The 24,430-nt window shown below is 42.2% G+C and overlaps 1 protein-coding gene across 11 annotated transcripts in view; it reads right to left on the reverse strand.

Annotated features, from left to right (window-relative positions):
* Nucleotides 1-24,430, reverse strand: part of SNCAIP (synuclein alpha interacting protein) — a 212,089-nt gene that overhangs the window by 52,421 nt on the left and 135,238 nt on the right. For all 11 annotated transcript variants that reach the window (XM_072957770.1, XM_072957767.1, XM_072957766.1 and 8 more), the window contains 2 exons: nucleotides 17,314-17,416; nucleotides 4,104-4,176 (listed from right to left, as the gene is read on the reverse strand). In XM_072957770.1, the coding sequence (XP_072813871.1) occupies nucleotides 4,104-4,176; nucleotides 17,314-17,370 (130 nt within the window). In that variant the 5' untranslated portion in view covers nucleotides 17,371-17,416. The remainder of the gene's footprint in view (nucleotides 1-4,103; nucleotides 4,177-17,313; nucleotides 17,417-24,430) is intronic.

Consider the following 24,430-nt stretch of genomic DNA (forward strand, 5'->3'; position numbering starts at 1 on the left):
TAAAATATTATCCCTGTCAGGGGAAAACAGAGATTTTAATAGGAATCAATGCCTTCAGCTAAAGGAAGGGCACTCCCAGGGGCAGACCCATGGGCACTGGTGAGCTAGTGAAGGTGCAGGGACGCTGCCCAGGCCCCTGACAACCTCAGCCATGTGCCTCCCTCAGGGCCCAGTGTGGAGCCCAGGGTCCAGGGATGCAGCAGGTGAGCCCTGGGCTGTATCTCTCATAGAGAGGCTTCCGAGGGCCACCAACAGGTCTCGCTTGAACTCTTCCTCCTCCGAAAACACTTGAAAAAACAGGCAAAGAGGGCAGGCATGACTCTTGACTTTGTAGCCCACGAGGGACGGCAGGAAAGGTGTGTGGTTAAGTCTCGGGGTTGATCTGCTGGGCTGACAGGTTCCCATAAGACCATACTTGGGATGACCTTGGGTTGAGTTCTGTGTGCACCACTTCTAAGAGGGATGCTGGGAAACTGCAGTCACCCACAAGAAAGCCAGAAGCATGAGCAGAAGACACTCAAAACTGTGGAGGGAAATTATAGTCTGGAGAAGACAAAACCCAGGGTGACTGCTACCTCCAAACACTTAGTGGTAGCCTTGCTGCGGGCAACTGTCCTCTATGGCTCCAAAGAACAATGGTCAAGGACTGGAAATTTGAGGGACACTGATTTTGGCTGAAGAAAAACTAACCTTTATGAATGGGAAGCTTCTTGAGACTGAGAGCTCCCTGTGACCGAAGTGACGAAATACAGGCTGGACAACCCCACGGTCAGGGTAATAAGGATCGCTTTCAAAGATCTGATGGCCTTTGAACTACAGTATTATTATCATTTGCCTTTAAAAATTCAATTATAATTACAACACATTTTCATTTAACTTTACAGAATAGTTGAAAAAATAAAAACAATACAAAGAGCACCTGTATACCATTTATCCATATCTTTCCACTGTCAACACTTTACCCATCTGCTTTTATTATTTGCACCTTCCCACGTTCTCTCAAACTAGCTGATTTCTAGGGTGGTTTCTTCTACTGGGAGTTAGAATTCTAAAGGTTGAGGCTTCTTTCCATCTAATAAGTTTTTAGAAAAATTGGGATCCTGCTGGCAATGCTCTTCCCAGCACTTATCACTCTTACCACTATCTGAAATGATCCAGTTTATTTACTCATTTGCTTGCATGTCGTCTGTCACCCCCTAGAATGGAAGTGCTGTGAGAACAGGGGTCTTGTCTACATCTTGTTCTTCCCTGTGTCTGCAGTGCATAGAATGGAGAACACAAAGGTTAGCTGTGGAATGAATAAATAAAAGAACAAATGGGTCTGAGGACACCTATCTAGTCAAAGACTTGTTAGTACAAGGATGGATGTTAACATCTGACGATCTACACAAAATAGAAAATGCCTAAATACTTCAGAAAGGTAAAGAGATAACATCTTTGTCAGGTGGAGTACATTCTAAGTGGCAGAAGGTTTAGGGAAATGTTCCCCTGGAGGGTGCTCCATCAGAAGAAGATGTGGCCTCTTCTCAGAAGCCAAGGTGTCTTCTGCTGCCACCTGTTTGAAAAGACAGCCATGAAGATGAAAATCTGCAAATGCTCTTGGAACAAATTCCTCCTAGGTTGTTGAAACAAGAAAGATTGGGAGGCACTGGTAGGGGTGTGGGGGTTATTTCTACATCTGAATGCCCACACAACTAACTGAGATCACCTCAGTTCTTTCAGAAATGGATGGTGAAAACTTTACCACATTGAGATTTCTTTCAAAGGAGCTCACAGACAATTCTACAGTGATACTTTGAAGAGACTGAGTTTTCCATGTGTTTCTTTTTCTAGGCTCACTCTTGCTCTATTAGAAAGTGGTTTACCAGCCTCCAAATGGTCCATCAAAGGAGGTGAACATGTGATTCCATTAAAGAGGACTGAGTTGTTCCCTCACACATCCATTTCATGTCAGGTCTAATTATTGGTGATTACCTTGAGCAATGGATCTATGCTCTGGGTGAAGTTTAAAAGCTTTTGAACTTGAAACTGGCTTTCTTCTTAACCACAGAATAAATGTGTAACATCAGCTATTGTGGAAGTGGCTACAAGTCATAAGACCTGGAGAAAATGGAATAAACCAGCCCCAGGAAAAATTATTTTTAAAAACTTCCGTTAATTCACTTAACTTGGTAAGCAAGAGAAGCTATTTAACAGAGAAAAGGAATTTTCCACTTCATTGGAGAGGGAAAATGCTAACTTTTAAAGTTTTCAAAGGATAATATCCTAAAATTAAATCATTGTCCCTAAGTGCAGCTATCTGAGAGACAGTTTATGTAATGGATAAGAGCAGACTCTAGAGCAGACTTCCTGGGGCTGGAATTCCAGCTCTATAATGTAATTGCTGTGTGACTCTGGGTGAGTTAATTAACTTCTCTGCTCTGTGCCTCAGTTTGGCATCTGTAATATAAATATCCTAATAGTACTTGTTAGGTAATAGTACTTTAGTTCACAGGGATTTTAGGATTAATTGCATTAATATAAGTAAAAGGCTTACAGTACCTAGCACATTAAAAACTACTGAAGTATTTGCTATTATTTTTTCTCTCTTACTCCCCATCTCCAACTTAAAAAAGAAAGAAAGAAAATCTTGTACCTACAAAGTACCTTCAGATACATCACCTAATTCTTATCCTAACAGTAGCGTGGTAACACTGGCAGAACAAGTTTCTTTTTCATGTTATAGATAATGAGTCAGAGGCTCACGGTTGTCTAACTGATGGACAGCTGAATGCTGACTCAGATGGAGGTCTCTGGACTCCGAGGCTGGGGCCTGTCCACTGCGTCTGCTGCTTCTGTCACTGATCACAGTCAGAGGTTCAGCTTTGAACCTGGCGATGCCTTGTAAGGAGGCACAGCCTGGTAAGTATGATGGCCAAAGCCTCCGTTAAATCCCACAGAAACTTGAGTGTGCTTGAAATTAAAACATTTTTTAAAAACCAAGATAAATGAAAACTTTCATTTGAACTTAAAACTATCTTCTGTGGTGTTTCTGACCCACACATTGAAGCATTACTTTCACTTACACCAAAAAACCCCAAGATAAACAAACCTAGATAGAATAATTATTTTCTCCGTTTCATCTAAACAAAACGTCAAAAGAAAACAAACAGTCCAGAGAAAAGTAAATTAGCTTTCTACAGGTCCTTTCAGTTCAAAAGGCCTAGAATTTTAGTAGCGGCATAGGTAAGGACCATCTATTTACATTTAAGCACAATGCACATAATTCGCAGATTATCTTAAGTCTTCCATCATCTGTGGTTCTCAGGATTCCAGTTACTATCAGAGGTCCAGCTTAGGCAAGGTTAATGGTGATGCTTCAGAGTAATTACTTGGAAAAATAACAAACATCATTTCATAGTTTAATATGCTATGGTATCATTCCCATCAATATCCTTTTTATTTTCATTTTTGCCCATCACAGAGAGAAAAGTAGAGAGGCTTAATTTGATTTACAGAGGGGAAAAACAACCCTGAATGTACTTTTTTTTTTTGTCAGGGTGGAGGGGTGCGCAGGGAGAAGAGGTCAGCCAGCTGGTTTTCATCTATATGCCATAATTCTTTGTTTAGTTTACACTATTAAACTCCAAAGCTCTGCTTTAATCTTAACTGTTACAGTATGCTTACTGCAGATTCTATCATGTCGCGTCCCTGATAGGGTTTCAGACTCTGGCAAGGCACCATCCCCCAAGCTGGTCCTCGCCATATGGGTAGTAAATGCATCCAACATTTTTTCATTGGCGCCTGCATCATTATGTTTTGTCACCAATGGTTTCTCGGGTTTTCAGTAAATTGCTGCGTATACTGTGGTTTGGAGCTGCCGCAATGATCGCCTACATTTATTTGTATACAGCCGAGTCCTCATTAGGGCCTCCCTGTCCAGTTAGCCTTTGGAGGATGACCGAACATCTGCTTGTTGAGGGTGGGGGTGGGTGAGCAGAGAAGCCATAAAAGAAGAAGAAAACAGAAACCAAGAGCAGCCAGTGTGAGGGGAGAGAGCTTCCAGGGAGTCCCCCACACTTGAAAAGTCAGGTCGGAGAGGAGAGGTGGGGAGCGAAACATACCTGATCTGTCTTCGTTTTGTGAATCACATCTTCGGCACAGTTCCGGGATGGTCTTGAGTGATGTGACTGAATACTGAATAGGAAGTCAGAGGAGAGAGAGCATAAAATTTAAAATAAGAGTATTACATTGGCTCAAACTGGCTAGAAAATCAAAACACAAGAAGTGATACTTGAGTACAACACGTATATCTAGAAAGTCTATCTAATTTTACCCTAAACGGGCTGCTGGATGATCTGGCAGCATCCCAAACTCTACCTACAAGCATGTCAGTAGATGCACATTAAAAAGAGGGCTGCACGGGGGAAGGATATAGCTCAAGTGGTAGAGTGTATGCTCAGCACTCAAGAGGTCCTGAGTCCGTTCGCCAGAACCTCCTCCAAGCGGAAATCAAGGAATAAACCTCATTACCTCCCCCTCACTAAAAAAAAAAAAGAGGGCTGGACAGTTCTTTAACAAACAAGGTGGAGTGTATCCCACAGACATTCTATCTCTTCTGCTACTTGTGGAAGATGGAAGGATTTTTCTGACCTTGACAGTTTCTAGAAGACAGCCATAATACTTCCATTCTGAATCCCAAGAGCGAATCTACTCGTGAGAAGCCAGGAGGAGGAACACCCAGCTTCCTGGGGCATCCAGGGAAGCCAGGAGCCATATCTCTTGGATGACAGAAATGTCCCTAAATGTTGCCACCTGCCACAGATTTTACTGTACTCTCCATGGGAAATACTGAGGTAATGTTACAAAAAGCAAGAGGAGCATGGCTCCGTGTTTGAAAGCTCATCTATTCCACGTACAGATTAGTCTGAATTGAAAGAAGCCACCTCGCAGGCTCAGCCCCAGCACCAACTCAGGGGCCGGCTATCAGGATAACAAATTATGACATAAAGGGGCATAAAATCAGAAGAGTAAAATCAATAGCTATGATATATGGGGACAATGTCTGATGCCCATCAATCTTTCTTTGGAGAAGGGTGTTTTCAAACAAAATAAATAGGATGAACCCTCTTTAATTAGAGGCCAAGTCAGGGAGTGTCTTCAATCATACTTTAATTCATAAAACATAGCTGCCTAAAAATAGTTTGCTCTGTACCTTTAATAACAATGTTCTTAGCTAAATGAGCATGTATTTGGAATGACTTCACTGCTGCAGAACTGGGAGGGGGATGGAGAAAAAAAGTTTAATCTAAAAGAAAAATGATCATGGGAAACTCATTAGGATTATTCTAGCATTACAAGTGAGGAATGTGTAATTAGGACAGGACACATCTGTCAATAAGAAGGTGCTTTCGTTAGCTTGATATTGACAGATGAAGTAAAGTGTCTACATTGAGACCCCCCCCCCCCGACACCAGCCATCTCCCCACCCCTGTGCTTTCCACACAGTATCAGGACAGCAAGACAGAGGGAGGGGCAGTTGGAGCTATTGTCAGTCTGCCAACTGCACATCACAAACAAATTAAATTTCCAGGACTTCCAAGTGAAAAACAAAATCTCAGATGACTAATTAGAGAAATTACTCTTACCTGTCTGATGCAATAACATCCTGTTTACCTTGGCCATTCCTCAGAGACTACAGGTGCTCTGGCAAACCCATTCACACACTTCAGGGAGGCAGGACTGCCTCTTGAGCCAAAAATGAACTCCAAGGATTTCTTTTCCCCTTTTACATTATGTTCTTTGGGAGTGGGGCATAATATAGGTATAGAAGGCATTTGTGTTACTAATAAGTTACCTTATGTTTCTGGCCAAGTACAAGCTCTCTAAGGAAATCTGGTAGCTTCTTGAGACCAGCTGGTACAGGTTAAATAATTACACAGTCTGTAATTCAATTAAAACTGGGCCTTTTGTTTCGGCTGCCATGTGCTCCATGAAAACACCCTTTGGCAAAGTCTTACCCTCTTTCCTTTTTCTTCCCCTTTTCTTCCAAGGCAAAATTTTAGAAAGAAGAAATTTAAGATTGATTGTGTTTAAATACAGTTAATGATAAATTCAATAAGTTTCTCAGTGGGCTTAATGACATGTATTTCATTAAACCAGGCATGCTGCTATCTGCATTTCCAACCACATATATCCTATCTGCCACTCCCCAACCCCAAGGTCAGGCACGTCAAAATCTCCGATTTATTAGCTACACCTTCAAGTCTTCCAATTTGACCTCAAAGGTCCACGGGGTACAATCACTTTTAATTTGATGAGGTTTAAATTTGAACAGCACAGGCTTCCTGGTTGGTATGGGGACTGAGCTCCAGGCAGAGACTAGCCTAGCTGAGCTTCACCCACTGTCTCGACCTACATCACACCTGGCAGCTTTGCTGCTCCACCCCTGGTCATACAGGGAGTCACTTTTGTGAAGGCATCCATCTTAATTCCTTGGGAATAATGACACTGATGAAAAAGTCATGTGCTGCTCCTGGCAATGGAAATAAAAAGTACAGCAGTCTAAGAAAAAGATGGTATGCTGGCCAGAAAAATCAAAGTTTTGAATAATTATAAGGGTATATGGAATGTCAAATGCAGCAGTGACTCCAATCTATCCTGTGAACAAATCTGCCATTCTTTGTAAGGACACACAGGAGAAAATCAATTTGTGGATTTTAGTAAGCACAAACACTGCTCTTTGGATAGAAGATAAACCTTAAGGGAGTGTTGTATAAAAAGTTAAGTTGTGACACGAAGAGACGCAGAGGAAACACACAATTCACAAAATGAACACACAATTTTTCATATTTGCAAATTTGGGAATAAGCAAATGATCCAGGAAGTCTCCCCTCACGAGTGCACTGTACTATCACCTGGGAGCTGAAGGAGACTCCCCAGGCCTTCACCCCAGTTCACAGGTCAGATGCCCAGTTCCCAGGGTAGCAACTACTGTTACTTTGGCCCTAACAGAACCAAAGCCCAGTATATCTTCCCTGTCTCTTGACCCCAAAAATCCAAGACTTTATATTCTGTACCCTTGATTCCTATTATCCGTGGGTGATAAGAAAGGAGAGGGGGCTTGCAGATGGCAGAGAAGACTATTTCCTATCTCTGTGTTGCTCTCTAATTTATTCTTTCTCTAAAAATCTCCCAGAGGTCATTCCTTATAGAAACAGCCTTTTTGATCTAGACTTCTTTTCCACTCCTCCATCATGCCTTAAGAAAAGCCTCTGCTAAAGGCTGTCCAGTTGTCTCTGCGTCTTCAATGTCCCTGTGCATTCAAAGTTTAGTCCCCCTTCTCAAATTTTCTTTACTCTAGGGGCCAGCTTGCCTTCAGTGCCTTCCCCTGGCCAGGGAAATGTCCCTGCTCTGCAAGGCCAGCTTGAGTTCTGCTTTCTCTATTAAATCCTGGGTGATTGCTTCAGCCCTTACTGACCTTACTCTTTTCTGCCCTTGATAAAAAATAAAATAATAATAATAATAATAAAAACCGCCTTGCCTTATGCTCTGTTTTCCACGTGTTAGTGTTGGCTCCCACAAGCGCATGAGGAAAAGAATGATACCCTTGACTTGTACATATGCATGGCACACGATGACTTATTAGCTGTTTGACTGAAATACTAAGCTGTACACACATCTGATAGATCCCTGAGCATAATATTAATAGATGTTCAAGGGAGTTCTTTCATATTTAGGTCATAAGTGGGAGTTTCTTCCGTGCTTCCATACTTGCACTAGAATTAACTAGCTTTCTAAAATGCAAATTTGACTAAGGTGCTTCTCTGTTTCAAATCCTCCAGTGGCTTTGCACTGCCTACAGGACAAAGGCCACATGCCTTGGTATGGCTCATGTAGCCCTCCGTGACCTCAGACTAATCTCTCACCTGTGTCCACTTCTTTTGATTGTAGTAATACCAAATTTCTTGTGGATCCCCTACAATACCTTCTCTGGTCCTCCCGGATGGAACTTATCCCAGCTTTCAAAGTGTGGTTAAATCAGCGACATTAACACCACCTAGGAACCTGTTAGGAATTCACATTCTTGGGCCCCATCCCAGAAACTCAGAGGGCACAGCCCAGCAATCTCTGTTTTTATAAAGGTGATCCTGATGCAGACTGAAGCTCAAGAACCACTGCCCTACCTCATCTCCTTATCTTAGGCACGCGTCCATTATAGAATCTATCACATGGCATTTCACCTACATGCTTACATAACTGCTTTCTGATGGTGGTGGACAAGATTTTATTTACCAAAGATACTAGGTACTTATTGAACTCAGAAAAAGGAATACCCCATGTAGCCCATGATTTTAGTGGCAATAAAAATAGTAATAATGGGAAATCTACTTCAGGATGACACCTGCACTCCAATGTTCATAGCAGCACTATCTACGATAGCCAAAACATGGAAACAGCCTAAATGTCCATCAATAGGTGACTGGATAAAGAAGATGTGGTATATTTATACAATGGAATACTACTCAGCCATAAAAACCGACAACATAACGCCATTTGCAGCAACATGGATGCTCCTAGAGAATGTCATTCTAAGTGAAGTAAGCCAGAAAGAGAAAGAAAAATACCATATGAGATCACTCATATGTGGAATCTAAAGACTCATGGACAGAGAATACAGACTTGGGGTTACCAGGGGGGTAGAGGGTGGGAAGGGATAGACTGGGATTTCAAAATTGTAGAATAGATAAACAAGATTACACTGTATAGCACAGGGAAATATACACAAAATGTTATGATAAATCACAGAGAAAAAAATGTGACAATGAGTGTGTATATGTCCATGAATGACTGAAAAATTGTGCTGAACACTGGAATTTGACACAACATTGTAAAATGATTATAAATCAATAAAAAATGTTAAAAAATAGTAATAATGATGGTAGTTATATTTTTAGTAAATCTCCTAACTATGAGTTTAGCAATGTCATCGTGGTATATTTAAAAGAATAAACGCTTCTAATATATCAACAGCATGAATGCTGCTTGATGCCTTAGCTTTTGGTATAAAGAACAATGGATGTGGAGCCAGAAGCTCTGGATTCCAGTCCTCGTTCTGACATTTCTTAACTCTGTAGTTCTGGACAAATAAATCATTTCCTATCTCTGGGACTCAGTTTCTTTATAAAACACAGATAATCATAGGAGATAATGTTAAGTGAAGTCAGTTTGCAAGCTGTGAAATGATGTTAAATGTTTTGGTCTCTTCGCTCTAACACATTGTCCGTGTGTACTACAGCTCTTCCTTTGTCTTCCTTCCTCTCATGATGTCAAGCTCAGTAGATCAAAACGTGAGAATGGATGAGGCAGGAAGAGGGGGGGCCAAGTCTGGACTGGGAAGGAAAGGAGGGACAGCCCAGCCTGTCTTAGCACATTATTTGGCTTCTCTGGTCTTTCTTCATCCAAGAGAGCCCATGGCCAAGAACAGACACTGAAACTTAACTTCACAAACCACATAGAGTTGCTATGACATAAGACAATCCTACACATCCCCGGCTTACGCCAGTCAACATTGTCACTCTGCCATGCAAAACAGTTTGAGCACGCATGGGATTCATAACAACATAGTGTGATCCTCACACTGGGCTTTGGGGATCTCTGACCACCCTACATACTGCTCAGGACTGAAAAGCTTTGGCCCTTACCCCTGAGAACTGGAGCCAATTGGGTGAACAAGCAGACATTACTCAAATGGCCACGAGCCACAGAGAGTGAAAGAACTAAAATCCCAAGTACCTTTTCAGGCTAGAGACTGTTAAACAACTAAGGTCCCATTAAGTTTCCAAAAGAAACAATCAAGCGAGTCATCCAAACAACTATCCTGAAATTCATGATTTCTCACATAGCTCTCCAAAATTCCAGCAGGCATCTCAACAGTCACGCAATAAAATGGCAAAAATGTGAACACGCAAAGCTGGTAGTGAAAGCAAAAACACACAGCTGAAGTGAGATTTCTCAGAAACACAGTATTTTTTTTAAAACTATGACCTCCTCTCCAATGGCCTGACCTTCCAATTCAGGAAGTGTCCTGACTTCACACCCTCCCCAAGAGATCGCGCTGTTTGCCCTTCTCTGGGGATGTGGTACTGACGACTCACCCCTTCAGCACTAGCCCTCTGCTTGTGCTCAGATCTCCTCCTCTCCCATCTCCCCAGACTCATGCTCTACCATCACCCCCTCCTCTCTCCTCTTCAGCTACTCTCTCAACATCAAATCTCTCCTCGGATCCTATAAAATGAAACAAACATCCCTGCTGCCTCCTCTATTGGCCACAGGTGGACTTTCCTGCTCTTGGGTTCACAGCTATCTTTGTTGAAAGAATTGCCTTGGTTCCTGTCTCAACTTCCTCACCTCTGCATTCACTCCTCCAGCCACGGCCACATGGCTTCTGTGCCATCACCTGCAGGCTCTGCTCTCACTGTGGCCACCAATGAGCCTTAACCAGGAAACCCAGTGGCATTTTTCAAACCTTTCCTTTCTAATGACCTATTTCCCACTATCGATCACTTCCTTCTTTACAATCTTTAAATCATCCCTCCCCCTCTTTTTATCTCCCTTGGTTTTCCTCCTATATCTCTGAAAACTTCTTTCCTATCTCTTTAGTAGAAGCCTCTTTTTCTTTCTACTGCATGGGACACACTTCGGCACATTTCCTGCCTCGGAACATTCTTCCCTTTCCACATTCCATGTTTCACAGGTGACTTCACTGACTCCCATAGCTCCAAACACCACCTCTACATAGGGCAGACATTGGTGATCTAGATTTTCATATATCTATCCCAGCCTGATCTAAATGTATTTTTTTCCCCACCATTCAGTCTCTATTAAAGGAAAGTATTGTAAATAATCCTATTTTCAAATGTATTTGATTTTTGCTCTTATTCCTAGGTTTTATCCTATGTTCCAAGAGGTACTTAAAAATCAATAATCAAATTCTTCTATGCTAAAGCATTGCTTGTGGTTGATACTTGGGAAAATTTAGTAATTCTTTCTGACCATATTAAAATATACCAGGAACAACTCTATTCTAACGCTAATACCTGTAATCAGGCAAAAGACAAAGACCCACATTGGGGCCTAACGGTGATGAGAGCACAGCATTGAATGACCCCCTTCTACTGTGAGAAGCGGTCATAGATGGGAAAAGATGTGGTGAATGAGGGTGCCCAGAGGTGACCAAGGGGCTGAGCAGAAGTCATTTTCAATGCAGTGGTTACACACATGGATTCCAGGACTACTGCACATGTTATATCTTGGCTTCGCCATTTTCTAGCTAATTAATCTTAGTTACTTAATCTGTGTATCATCATTTTCTTCATCTGTAAAACAGGGGCTAGTGGAATCTGCATCAGAATATGGCTGTGAGGATTATGAGCTAATAATGTACAACATCAGGCATAGTGTCCAATGCCTAGTATGTGTTCAATAAATGTTAGCTATTATTGCTACTGTTTACATTTAAAAGTATGAAAAATGAGGATTTAAAGTGAAGCCAAAATATTGGTAACTACTGAGGCAAAAATTACAGATGACAAAAGATTTAGAAAAGAAAATTATCTTGCAGTAGGGCAGATGGCTGGCTGTAAACTGTTTGACTTCAGTGATTGTCTACTTTTAACTGTGAGCCAATAATTAATCCTCACCAAAATAAAAAGGCTGCCAAGAATGGAATTTGATATGGTAATTAAATGTGACCCACCATGAAGTTAACCTGATATTTCATATGCTCAGTTGTTATCATAAGGTATTCAAGTCTGTGGCATTCATGTGCAGACGCAGAACCAGGACTGGGGCACTGTAGATATTTAATACATGTTTGTTGAGTAGAATGACACAAAATCTAGTTTGTTCATAAATGGTAAATAGTGTATGCATAACCTGCCTAGTCAATCTCATAAATGTTATAACTATCAGGCAAGATGAGCATTGAGGGCTATCTGCAGGGTAAGAGAAGAGGAAATACAAAAATGTGGCAGTTGCTAAATTCTTCTTGGAAATCACTCTATTCATAAGGTTGCTCTCTACCTTCTCAGGGAGAGATGTCAGTCAGGTCCAAGATTTGAAGTCCAGGGACCTGGGTTCTAGATCTGTACTCTAACAGTAGTTATGGAATGTGAATTTACAATTTATTGTGTCTGGAAGAGATTATTCCTAATTCCTATCCCAGTGGGTATTAAGAAAACAAGATAACACAAATAGGATGTTAGAACAAGTGTAACGTTTTGGATGATGGGGAGCTGGAGAAGGGATGAATGAGAGGTGATTTAGACATGAATACAAGACACTGCAAAAGGAACACTGCAAAAAGTTGGGGCATTCTGAACAGCTGATGAAACTAGATCATACTGAGAAGCACTAAGGAAAGTTTAAATAGAGGTTAAGAGCAGGGCGATTGCTCAGAAGGGCAGGGCTGAGAGACAGGGACAGTGAAGAAGGGACTGAGGCGATAAGAGCCCACCTGAACATCTTGGTCACATTCTAGGAAGCACAGAGGAAAGTATAATAGGGTCTCAGACGGATTCCTTGCTAGAAAGGAGGGGTAAGACAGGTTCTTTGTACCTTCAGTATCTTTCCAGCCTTTCTCGCACCTAAAACTGGAACACAAGCTGGATTCTTTCCCGCCCAACTCAGCACCTGAACCCTCTGATAAGCTCTACAAGCCCGTTCTCAAGCCCTCCCACTGCTGTGAAGTGGCCCATGGTCAGAACGTAATGAAATCCAGGAAGTGTCAGTGGGATGAACTGAGTAAAACGGAGTGCACACAAAACAGAGGGTAGCAGGTATTTTACTGCAAGCAATGCCCAGTCTGTGGGAAGGAAAAATACGAAGACTCACTCAGAGTGAGATTAACTTGCCATAAGAATTTGTTTTTCTACCAGACAGTGGTTTAAGCATCTTAGGAAAATGAACACACATAGTTCTGTGCTATTACTCAGGGTTGCAGGACTTGGGTCAAAGGGGAGAGTAAAGTGGAAGGATATTTAGTATCTTGATCTCATTTGACTTGCACAAAAAATAGGCTATGCAATTACAAAAAGTGTCAACTTTCATGAAAGTTGCGGTCATGGTGATACAGAAAGGCAGTAACACTTCTTGTGCTGAGGAATAGCATATTGCGCTGAATTCTACTTATGTGTGTGCACATATGTGTGTGTGTATTTACATGTCCATGTCTGTGTATATATGCACATGTAGGTGTGTGTATACATATGTGCATATACATAAACGTGCATTTATGTTTGTATATAAATATGAGGGTGTGTGCTTACATATATACATATATAAATTTTCATATATTCTCCTTAAAATCCAGGGCAATAGGTAGAGATGGATTATTATCATTTTACAGATGGAAAAGTTGAGATATAATAAAATTAAGAGACTTGCTTAAGTACTCTTGGTTTATCTTATTTTATTTATTTACACTACATACCAACTCCCTTACTTCCACAAAGCAGTTTGCAATTACTACAGCTGGGGACAATCATGGGCGAGATGACTAGGTTCAGAGATTCTTCTACTCAACCAAGTTGCTCAGAAGAGCATTACTCTATGCAGTCAAACAGTTCTGTATTTAAATCGTGACCCTGCCACTTATCTATTTGTAACCTTGTGAAAGTCATACTATCTCTCTAAGCCTCGTTTTTTTTTTAACTGCCAAACAGGGGATGAAAATGGAGCCTGCCTCGCAGAGTTGGTGAGAGGCTTAAACAAGGCAGCTGATTTAAAGAGTTCAGTGCAGGACGGGGCACAGCCAACACATGATGTTTCATGAGTGAAGCTCTTTGGTGGGTCCGTGGTTTGGCCTCTGTTTTATTCAGTCCTATATACAATACTATTTTTGAGGACAGCAACTTGGCCACTCTTAACACACTTACTACCTCGCAGCTTCTAAGAACCCTATGGTAAAATAATATTCCAGAGCATTTTTCTTCTTTAAGACAGAGAGATCTGGCTTCCATAGGAATAAAGAAGGAAATCCATAGACACATCTGCCGTGACAGTGAAGCCCTACTTTGAACCCCTGTGTTTATGCGTGTCGTCATCTCTCCCTCACAATTCTGGGGTTATTGCACAACGTTCTGCCCTTTGAGATGGATGGCAGGGTTACAAGAATGTATAGTTTAAACTCTGCATTTTGCAAAAGAGGAGCATTATTTTTGAGTCTGGGAAACTTCAAAATAACTTGATTGCCTTCTGTGTTTTGTCTCATTAGGTAAAGGCAAAAAACTGCTAGCTGTTTTTCGGTACCAATATACAGCTTGTGTTTTAATTAAAACAAGAACCAGGCTCACGACCAAAGGGGAAAATCATGAAACAGAAACCCTATAATACGTAAAAAGGCGATGGTTGGAGGGTAAGAAGGGGAGTTTTAAACACGGCATCTTTTTTGTAAACATCTTTTTCAAAAGAATTGTGCATTTTCCTTTCCCCTTCCTGCCACTAAACTAGGAAAGCCTAAGGGCTGCCAGAAAAGGAGGTTCACAGAATCCTAACAGTATAGGCACGTTTATAGCAGACTACATTGCTTGTTATGCCAGTGAATTAGCAAGTTGAACACATCTTTGTGGGTTCTTCCCCCCAATGTTAGTATCTGAATTGTCTCCACATAGCCCTTGAGCAGTTGTGAATTTATTGCTCCTGGGTCACCTAAGCACGCCGAGAACAATCATTTCACTATTTCAGAGGTCATCTCTACTGCTCTCTCCATGAAGTCATAACATAAGCACAATAAGACCCTGGCACGTTTAAGGTCTTGAACCTGGTTCAGATGAACTACTATAAAATAATCAACCATGTTACAGAGATTGCCAGTTAAAGCAAAGCTTCTTAAGTTTTAAATGGATCTAAATAGACCAGGGTTGGTCATCCTCTTTTTAGGTCAGAAAACTCCTTGTGGAAGGGGATTTTCCTGTGCATTGCAGGATGCTGAGATGCATGCTTGGTCTCCACCTATCAGAGACTAGAAGTACCTCCTCAGTGATGACAATTAGAAGTGTCTCCAGGTGCTGCCAAATGCTCCCCAGTGGTACGGGTAAAGCCGAGCCAAGAACTGAGGCCAACATTGGATATTCTGGAGAGAGTGGTCCTAACTAGCTGGGTGACCTGGGAGATTTATGCAACATCTCCACACCTCAGTTTCCTCACCTGTGAAATGAAGCTAGTAAGAGTTCCTTTTTCACAGGACTGCTGTGAGGATTAAACAAGACAATGCCTATCCCTTGGGAAGTGCTTAATCAATGTTAACCATCACTATTATTTTAACAAATCTATGCGACTTCATTGCTTCCCTTCCGATTTCACATTAAGTGCAGGTTAAAGAGCCAAACAATAGGAATATACTGAAAGAGGGGAAAGCTTGAGTGCAGTTACGCAACTATAGATGGAGATCTTTATTTATGTTTCAGAGTGGTTGGGTTCTAGAAGCTCAACTGTTGCATAATCCTGCATCCTAATGTGTGAAGCAGCTTCAGTTATTGCTTAACATATTCTATTATCTTTCAAGTGGAGATTCCTAATTCATCAAAATTATGAGCTGCTGCCAGATGATTCTTCTGTAAATACAACTGCTCTATTGTATTTTTTTTTAAGTCTTGACATGATGCCTGGTCTTTTCCCTTGAGTTCTTTCTTCACCACTGGTCATATAAATATTATTGTAGTATTCATTGAAATAATAACAAAGCTACCATTTTTAAAAGCAACTTACTGTGTGCCAAGATAAGTGCTTCTCATATATTATTATTTCACTCAATCCTCAAAACAACCTTAAAAACTAGGTGAGTATCTCAGAGAGGCGAAGTGACTGGGTTGCAGCCAGCAAAGGTCAGAACGAGGCTGGAGCCCAGACTGGTGCCTTCAAAACCTATGCTCTTAAAATACAATTTTGTTATCAAGGCTCAGAGAGCTACCCCAAATTGCTGATCGTTACAGGTGTCCCTTTCTGAAACACCTTCCACCCCACCCCACCTTACATCATCATTCACTTTCCTTGTTTTCCTCACCCAGCTCAAAATACCTGGAGAGGGGTGGTTATTAAAGAACCATGCTCTGATCCATGTTTAAGTCAAGCACAGTGATTTAAAAAGGGAGAGAGAGGGGGTGCGAGATAGCCTCACTTCACATTGGTCTTAATGAGGACTAATAAAAATTGTCTGGAAGCTGAAATAGGGAATAGCAGAATTCACAAGGGGAAGAGAAGATTCACCCATGGTTGTATCAAACAGGTGATTCCTCAGATCCATCCCAGAAATCCAGTTCTTGCATACAGTATGCATATTGTACTTCAAGGTAAGGAGTAGAGAAATAACACAGCTGCCAGAGGCATGTTAGACCTTATACTTTTGGGACAGTTGCCAGTGGTGACCAAAAACTGAGAAAGCAATGGAAAGTAAGGTCAGAAATTGTGCCTTTGGAGGTCCTGGGAAGAGAAGTTACATAGCTGGTTTCAAGAACAGCAACCTTCTCATCACATACTCCAAGAGTCAGCCCAAATGGACTAGGCTATGAGAGGTCGACATGTTTGCCGGGTGGCCCCTGGCAGAACAGATTACAGAGCCCACGGTCGGTCACATGCAGCTCTAAGCAAGCCGCAGACAGATGACCCGCTCAGCAGCATGAGTGAAGCTAGAGGCAGCAGGAAGTTTGTGAACGTCCTGAGAACTCAGGCGCTCATCAGCCCACAGTGTTACAGGATAAAGCAGGGCCTCAGAGGTCACCTGGTCCCATTTTTAGCATTGCATTACTCTTCCTCAATATTCCCAACCAGTGTCCAACATGTGTTCTGATACCTCCAGTGACTGGAACACTGCTGATTTACAAACACGATTCCCAAGGCTTTGGTGAACACCAAGATGACTCTGGGTGTCAGGATGCTAGACAGTGCTGGCTGTGACACAGCCAGTCATATAAAAGGGATTAACATTGATAGGGTGAATGATGTGCATAAATAAACTTATCCAAGTACCCACTAGATGCAGGTACTTTATCAATTCACTCAATGAATAACTTTGACAACAATGAAACAGATGAGGAAGGGGAGGCCCAGTGAGGTTAAATGCCGTTCTCACCCCAGCTCACAGAAAACGAAGTGGGATTCACTTCTTGGTCCAGGAGGCCCCCAGACTACATACCGTCTGCCACAACAGGATTTATGCTGTCAATTTCTGAACGTGGTTGGAAGATTTCAGGATCTACCGACTACAATAGAGAAAGCAGCCCACATAAAGGAAGGCAGAATCACCTAAAAGCATTGCTTGCAGGTAGCAATACTTACAGAGATGTCATCACTGAAGTCTATTTCATCCAAATCAAGGTATTCAGGGGCTTCCATTATTCTTCTTTGCACATTTTGAGTAAGGTCAAATACTTATAAAGTCCTGGACGAGACAGAAGCACAAAACAAAGGCAAAAAGGTTAGCTGTTTTAGAACCAAAAATCACATCTATATTTAGACAAATAAAATGAGAAAGGTATTGAGCGCTGCCTTTGAGCACACTTCCTCTCTTCAAATGTCCTCAGCCTGGCTTTCCAGAAGCAGTAAGCACAGCTCCTCCAGGATCCCCAGGAAGCTCCCAGCGAGCAGCCATGGTCCTGTGCTTTATTTCATTTGTGCCTGTTTGTCTTTGCCAGAGCAGTAACTCAGGTTACTCCCCTCTGATCCATATTAAGCCTGACCCTGCTCACATCTAACACTTAACCACACCCTGGATGAAAGAAGGGGCTTCATGGATGGGGAGCAAACCTTGAAATCTTAAGACAACCATATTCAAATGTTTGTGTGGCATATCCATTACACCTTGTGCGGTGTAATGAATACTGGATCTCTACAGTAATAACACAAGGAGGAGGCAGATACCAACTAACCGACAATAATGGGTATTTCAAAATTTGTAATACCACCTCCAGTTCACCCCTCCAAAAAAGAGATCTAAGTACAGCTATAAACCACAGAGTTATTGCATTGCCCCCTGCTTCTAACAGCTTTGCCTGACAGTGCCAGACTGACCCAACACAGGCGCCAGGATGTCCTCAGTCAGCACTTGCCTCGGGGCTGCCTGTGGCAATTCTCTAAATCTGTCAGGGAAGATACATCACCTCCCAGTTCATTTTCCTATCACTCATCATCACCACCACGGTGGCAGCAGCACCTACAGATGACAAGAACAGAAATAAAGATCTACTGGCAGTACCTTGGTGTGCAGTTACTGTCCGCAGAGGAAACTGTCAGATACCGAAAAGGAGTCCATTCCCTGTAACTTGTCTTTCTTATTATGAAAACTGTCTCATGTACTCAGACTTGAGTGTCTAAAATAATTTATTTTCTCCTCTTTGGTATCTGTAATGAAGGGGTACCTTGCCGAAGAGTAAGGAATGCATTACTGGAAAGTGGAAGTAAATCTAGGCTGGTGAAAATGAGTTTATCAATATAAGATCAAGAATGTAAAAATACCTGGTCTTTAAAAGAAAACTCTTGAAGGCATTGATTTATCATTTTGAGTTTTTTTAACCCCCACAAATAGCGTAATTACAACAAAGGAGGGGGGAATCACTTGCCATTCTGCACCTCAAACCCATCACTTGACTCAATTTTCAGCGTGTCCTCCCTTCCCTTCATTTTTACATATTTTTAATCATAGTGGATACAGAGTTGACCCAAGAAAGGATTAGGACGCTACCACCATGTTCAAATGAGATTATCCATTTAGAATAAATATTAAAAGTCTTTTCTGAAATCACAGTACGGTTTAAAATGAAAAGAAAACCAATTTGTATCTGATATCTATATCAAATTTTATTATTTATAGAAATCTAAAAATAGGGTCTTAAGCAAAGTGCTTGGCACAAAAATACATCACTTTTCCTCTAATTCACACAAAGCTTCTCAGAGAAAAACATGCACACTCATACTTGCAAATTACTCAAAATAACTTTCTCTTCCATTCTGGTGGATTCTGAGACAATCCAGACCTTAGATTCCAGCTTGTCAAGTAACACATTTTCTTCCAGTCCAATTTCTTTTCGTTAAATCTGTACTCCACAATGAACTGTTGATTTACAGACTCTATTCCCAAGGCTTTGGTGAGCACAAAGATAATTCTGGGTATCAGGATAGGGTACAGAAACATGGAAACATGAGGAGATGAAGCAGAAAAACATGCATCAAAGCTGGAGACTGAGTGGATCTCTAAATATATGGAAATATAAAACTAAATGTGAAAGGGAAAATGAACACGGTTTAATTAAACAAATTAACAAATAATCATTGAGCCCCTGTTTGAAGGGTTCTTGACAATATGAAGGACAATTTCCATTTGAGCATAGCCATTCTGATGGAACATGTCCAGTGGATGATATAAATTATGACATGAAAACAGAAAATCTTTATATTTGGACTTGGAGGTTGGCAGTGAGATTCTTTATTCTATAGGCCAGAACACAAGAGTTACAACTGTTTCAGCTCATTATAGGAAGGCCAGATTTATCTCAGTGGGTTGGATAAGTGGTCCAGCCTCAGACTAAGGGGTCCCAGGTGTACAGGTCTCTCCTTTACTTCCCAATGGATCCCCAAACACAGCCATCTCCTTTGACATGCCTTATTCTATCCACGACACAATTCCTTTGGTTTGGTTTCCATGCTTCTTTCTTTCAAGGTGCCACTGTGAAAGTATTACAAACTCATTTACAATGTGCAGAAATCCCTGTGGTTCACCAGTCTTGGCCACATGCCCAACATTAATTGCTTCTTTTCAGCTGAGACCACAGTTGTCCCAGTGATCGTTACATTGCTGCTTCCTTCCCCCTCTGCCCTTCCACTGAGCACGTGGCGGGCACCCTCTAGCACTTTCTTCTGAGGACTTAGGGATGTGATGGAAGGGACGAGGTCAGGTTTACAGCAGCTGCTGTACATAAGCCACCATGATAAGGAAACTGAGCTGGGAGGGGTGTGCTTTTCTCCTGTGCTCTCCAGACACCATCCCACCCCACACACCAGCCCCCAGTGGAAACCGGCGAGCTCGCCTTTGTGGCTGTCGCACTGGCTCTGACAGAATGCACACCGACCAAGGGCACACACCAGAGGCCCATGAGCCAACTCTGGTCCACAGATGTGACGCGCTTGGCCCTAGCGGGGTTTGCCAAAATTTGAATCTTTTGCCAACTTGTAGACTTTTGGTGATTTCACATAACACTGTGGATTCTGGCTTCACTTTAAAAAATATCTGAAGCTTGGGCAGCACAGGCCTGCATTCTCCATGGTAACAGTTGTCTCAAACTACCTGTCCGGAGAGGCCCTATGGGGTGTGTGCCCCAGACCCCCAGCACCCTCATCTGCTCTCCTCATTGACACCCTGCCTGGCGTTGGGGGCATCTGAATCGTCCACCCTTCAAAGGAATTCAGTATTAAACATTAAGTGCCATCTTCTCCCCGCTCTTACTTGTACCTCCTGCCAAACGATACTAACTTCATTTGTATTTCAGCATTGAATTTGTAGTTTACGACTGTTTTAAATTCTCATACCAAAACAGCAGCAAAACAAAACTTCTTACAAATAAACTACCAGCATGTTTCAGTGTGTGCTTTTCCAGAGCCCCCATTTTATCTCTTAGTACTAGAAAAAGAGAACCTTCGCAAACCCCATAACATGCTACGAGGCGGGGATTACGTTTCTTTCACTTTACAACTGGAGGAAGGAGACATTCTTGCCTTGTTGTCACTGGCATTGTGAACCCACATGGTGCCACTCCACCATTGTGACGAGAGGGGAAGGGCAGAGGCTGTGCCAAGAACAAGCCCAGAAAAAGACAGACACCACCCTCCACATGGCCGGATCGCAGCTTAGACCTAAGAGGGCCAAACCTGCTCAAGGCCGACGAGAGTGGGTTTACACCTCAGTGAAAAATATTTGTCAGCTTCCTCAGAAAGGGCAGTCCAGCTTAAAACTCTTTACATGAGATTTGTACTGCTATACATCATAGTTGGCCGTGGGCCCCTCTGGGATCTTAGAGCCCAATCGTCTATAAATGTGTCCTGCACCCTCACCCCATCAGCCCCGATTCTACAAGCTGTAGTGCTTGTCCCAGATTCTCCAAGGGCTTTCTTCTGTATTGTCACCCCCTCCCCTTGGCACACCTCTTACAAGCTCTGTTTTGTAACTCAAGTACTGCTGGCTGATTGAAATCATTCCATTCCAAGCTCAATTGGGCTTTGAATTTCTCTTCACTGACACTGGCGATTTTTAATTTGTTACTTACTGAGGCAGGTAGGTTGTGTCTTTAATCTTTTTTAAGGTGGGGAAAGGCGAAGATAGACATTGGGCAGGGGGTGGGAGGGTGGAGAGCAGAGAAAAAGGTAAAGGAAACAATTTCCAATGGCTTAGCTCTGCTAATTTGGGTAGGAAAGATTATAGGGAGGGAAAGAATACAAATAGTAGAATGCGGGGACACAGGGCAGGTAACAGGGACCCTCATGCTATGGAGAAGCTATTGGTAACACACTGTACCCCTTCTTCTGATGTGTCCAAGGCACCAGGAGAAACTTTACCCAAACTCTGGACTGATGCCAGCTAGAGGAGGAAAAGAGCAAAGAAGCAACGAGCATCAACGGTACACAATGTCTGTCGGGTTTTTCCTGCTCTCACAGAGTTTTGATGAACTGCCAAGAACAGAAGTCCCTCCAGTGCCTATTAAAATGTTCAGCAGGGGCTCATGGCCCTAATGGGTCTATCAACGCTATGTCACCTTCTCCTGGGTGACCTCAGTGATGGCCCCAACTGCTTCCTTCAGAGAAGATTCAATTTAGGAAAGAGCTCCAAGCAGCCAGGAGTCCAACTGAATAATACAAAGTAGGCATCCATTTAAAAAATAGCCTCCTCCCTTTAGTCTGATTTTCAGGCAACATTTTACAGTTTTTGCAGAGTGACTTGAAAACTGACTCTGAAAAGAATTCCACAGGAAGACTCACAAAAATCTGTTGGGTAATGGCTTGGAGTGGCCGACAAAATTTCTTTGAGAAAGTACCCTCGTTTAAGGTACACATTCTGGTGTGCTTGGCTCATGAAAGGCTCACTGATTTGTGACTACAGTCACATATCACATAAATTGCTCTACTGAAATTCTTCTTCAAATGAATTGCCTCACTCTGCTTTATAAGGAGTCAGCATGGACTCATTCTGGAGGCTCATGTTACACGGATTTCTCCTTTTCTGCCAAAGTCACTATTGCTACATTTACCAGTGTACTATGAGGCCTGGTTATTAAAAAGTAAGTTGGGCCTGTCAAAATAAATGAACAGGGTACATTCGGTGATGAGGTAACCTCAGTTGATCTGCATTACAACTTCTTTCTTTACTCTTTAATTCTCTGATACTTGGGAAACACAGCAGCTGCCTACATCCTTCCACACACACATGCACGTGCGCTCACGCACATGTGCACACACACACACGGGCAGATTTGTACTGGGATATACTCTCAGTTTGAAAGCCTTACATCGATACTGAACTTTCTTTCTCTCATAAAACGAGAGCTCAGAAAAAGCTCTAAGTCCTGGAAGGCTTGGGTGGAAAGAAGTGGAATATATGAAATGTCCCCAGTTGGCTCAGGAGCTTGGCTGGCAAGGAAGCAGCTCATTCCAAATGCTGGATTCAGTTTCTTTCAGTCTTTGATTCAACAGTGGCCAGCAGCATGGCAGTCACTAAATGCCTAGTCTTAAGACAGAAAAATGATAGAGGCAAGAAATTTCTACTGGAAAGAGGTAACTGAAGAAGAGCCAAGAGGTACCCATGAGCAGAAAGGGGGAAGCACAAGCTGTGTAGATTTGAACCCCTTCTTCATTTATGGAATATTCCCACGTGTACATGCTGGCTAAGACTGATGCTACTCTCTAGGCCAGTACAGGGCATACAGCACCGGGGGAAACAGACAAGAAGACAAGCCATTACGATACACTGTGGTCCTTGCTGAGACGAGCAAACACACAGGCGCCTGGGACACCTAACCTAGACCTTGGAGATGCAGGTGAGGGTACAAATGGTGAGGGACTTACAGGAGCAGGAGGAAGTGTTCTAGGAAGTGTTAGAGCACGGGCACAGGCCTGGAGGGGACAATCCTGGAGCAGAGTTTCCTGGAAGATGGGTAACATTAACACCTATTGCTGTTTCTGCTTCAAAAAAGGGGTCTAGAAGGGTAATGGCCAGGGTGGGCTGGGAAGCACAGTGGTCAGGAGAGCATTTTCAAAGCCAGAGTGTAAACAGAGCATATGCTGGAATACTGGATTGTCTGGCAGGTTTAGATAAAGTACAAATGAGTATTTGCTATCAAATGGACTTCAATGTAATATATTGAGTCTGCTCTAGCTCTGGGGGAGGAGAGCTGTGTTTCCTGCTTGAAGGCTCACAAACATTTGTGAAGCAAAACTTCACACCATGGGCAATGTCTGGGAACTTTTACATATACTCTGTCACGTTTCACAAAGACCATGGGAGACAAATATCTTTATAATCTCCTTGGTGCAAATAAGGAGACCAAAGCTCAGAGAGGTTCTGCAACTGCCTAACACACAGCCAGAGTTTCTGATGATAAGTTTGCTTTTCTCCCTTATTTCAGCTTTCCAGAACTGCAGTGGTCAAGTAACACCTCACCTGTATCAAACATTTTATTTTTTTCAAATCACCCCCAATACTTTTTATCTGAGTTTATTTATGACAACTCTGTGAAGGAGGCAGAGGGTGTGTATTGCAATTTGCAATCACATTCTTCCTATTTTACTGATGGTAAAACTCAGGAATGTTTTGGCCAATGTTATGTACTACTAAACAGGTGCAAAGCCAGCTCAGACAAACCACTTCCCAATAATAAGTCCAGAGCTCTTCTGATTTGCCCCCTGGACTGTTCAGAAGCATGGGCAGCTCTTTGAACCATCTAGGTCAGAATTCCAAATGTATCTTCAGCCCTGAACTGTATCCCTTTGGGTGTCCAAGAAGTACAACTCCAAACAAATTGCTCTTTCCTCTCTCCAGCAGAGTCTCAATAGAATGGTATATGATCCAGCAATCCCACTCCTGGGCATATATCCGAAGGGAACTTTAATTCGAAAAGATATATCCACCCCAGTGTTCACAGCAGCACTATTTACAACAGCCAAAGACATGGGAACAACCTTAATGTCCATCAATGATGATTGGATAAAGAAGTTGTGGTATATTTATACAATGGAATACTATTCAACCATAAAAAAGAATAAAATACTGCCATTTGCAGCAACATGGACGGACCTCGAGATTGTCAGTCTAAGTGAAGTAAGCCAGAAAGAGAAAGACAAATATCATATGATATCACTTATATGTGGAATCAAAAAAAAAGGACAAATGAACTTATTTACAAAACAGAAACAG

This window comes from Vicugna pacos, chromosome 3 (genome assembly GCF_048564905.1).
Source record: "Vicugna pacos chromosome 3, VicPac4, whole genome shotgun sequence".
In the NCBI taxonomy this organism is placed as follows: Eukaryota; Metazoa; Chordata; class Mammalia; order Artiodactyla; family Camelidae; genus Vicugna; species Vicugna pacos.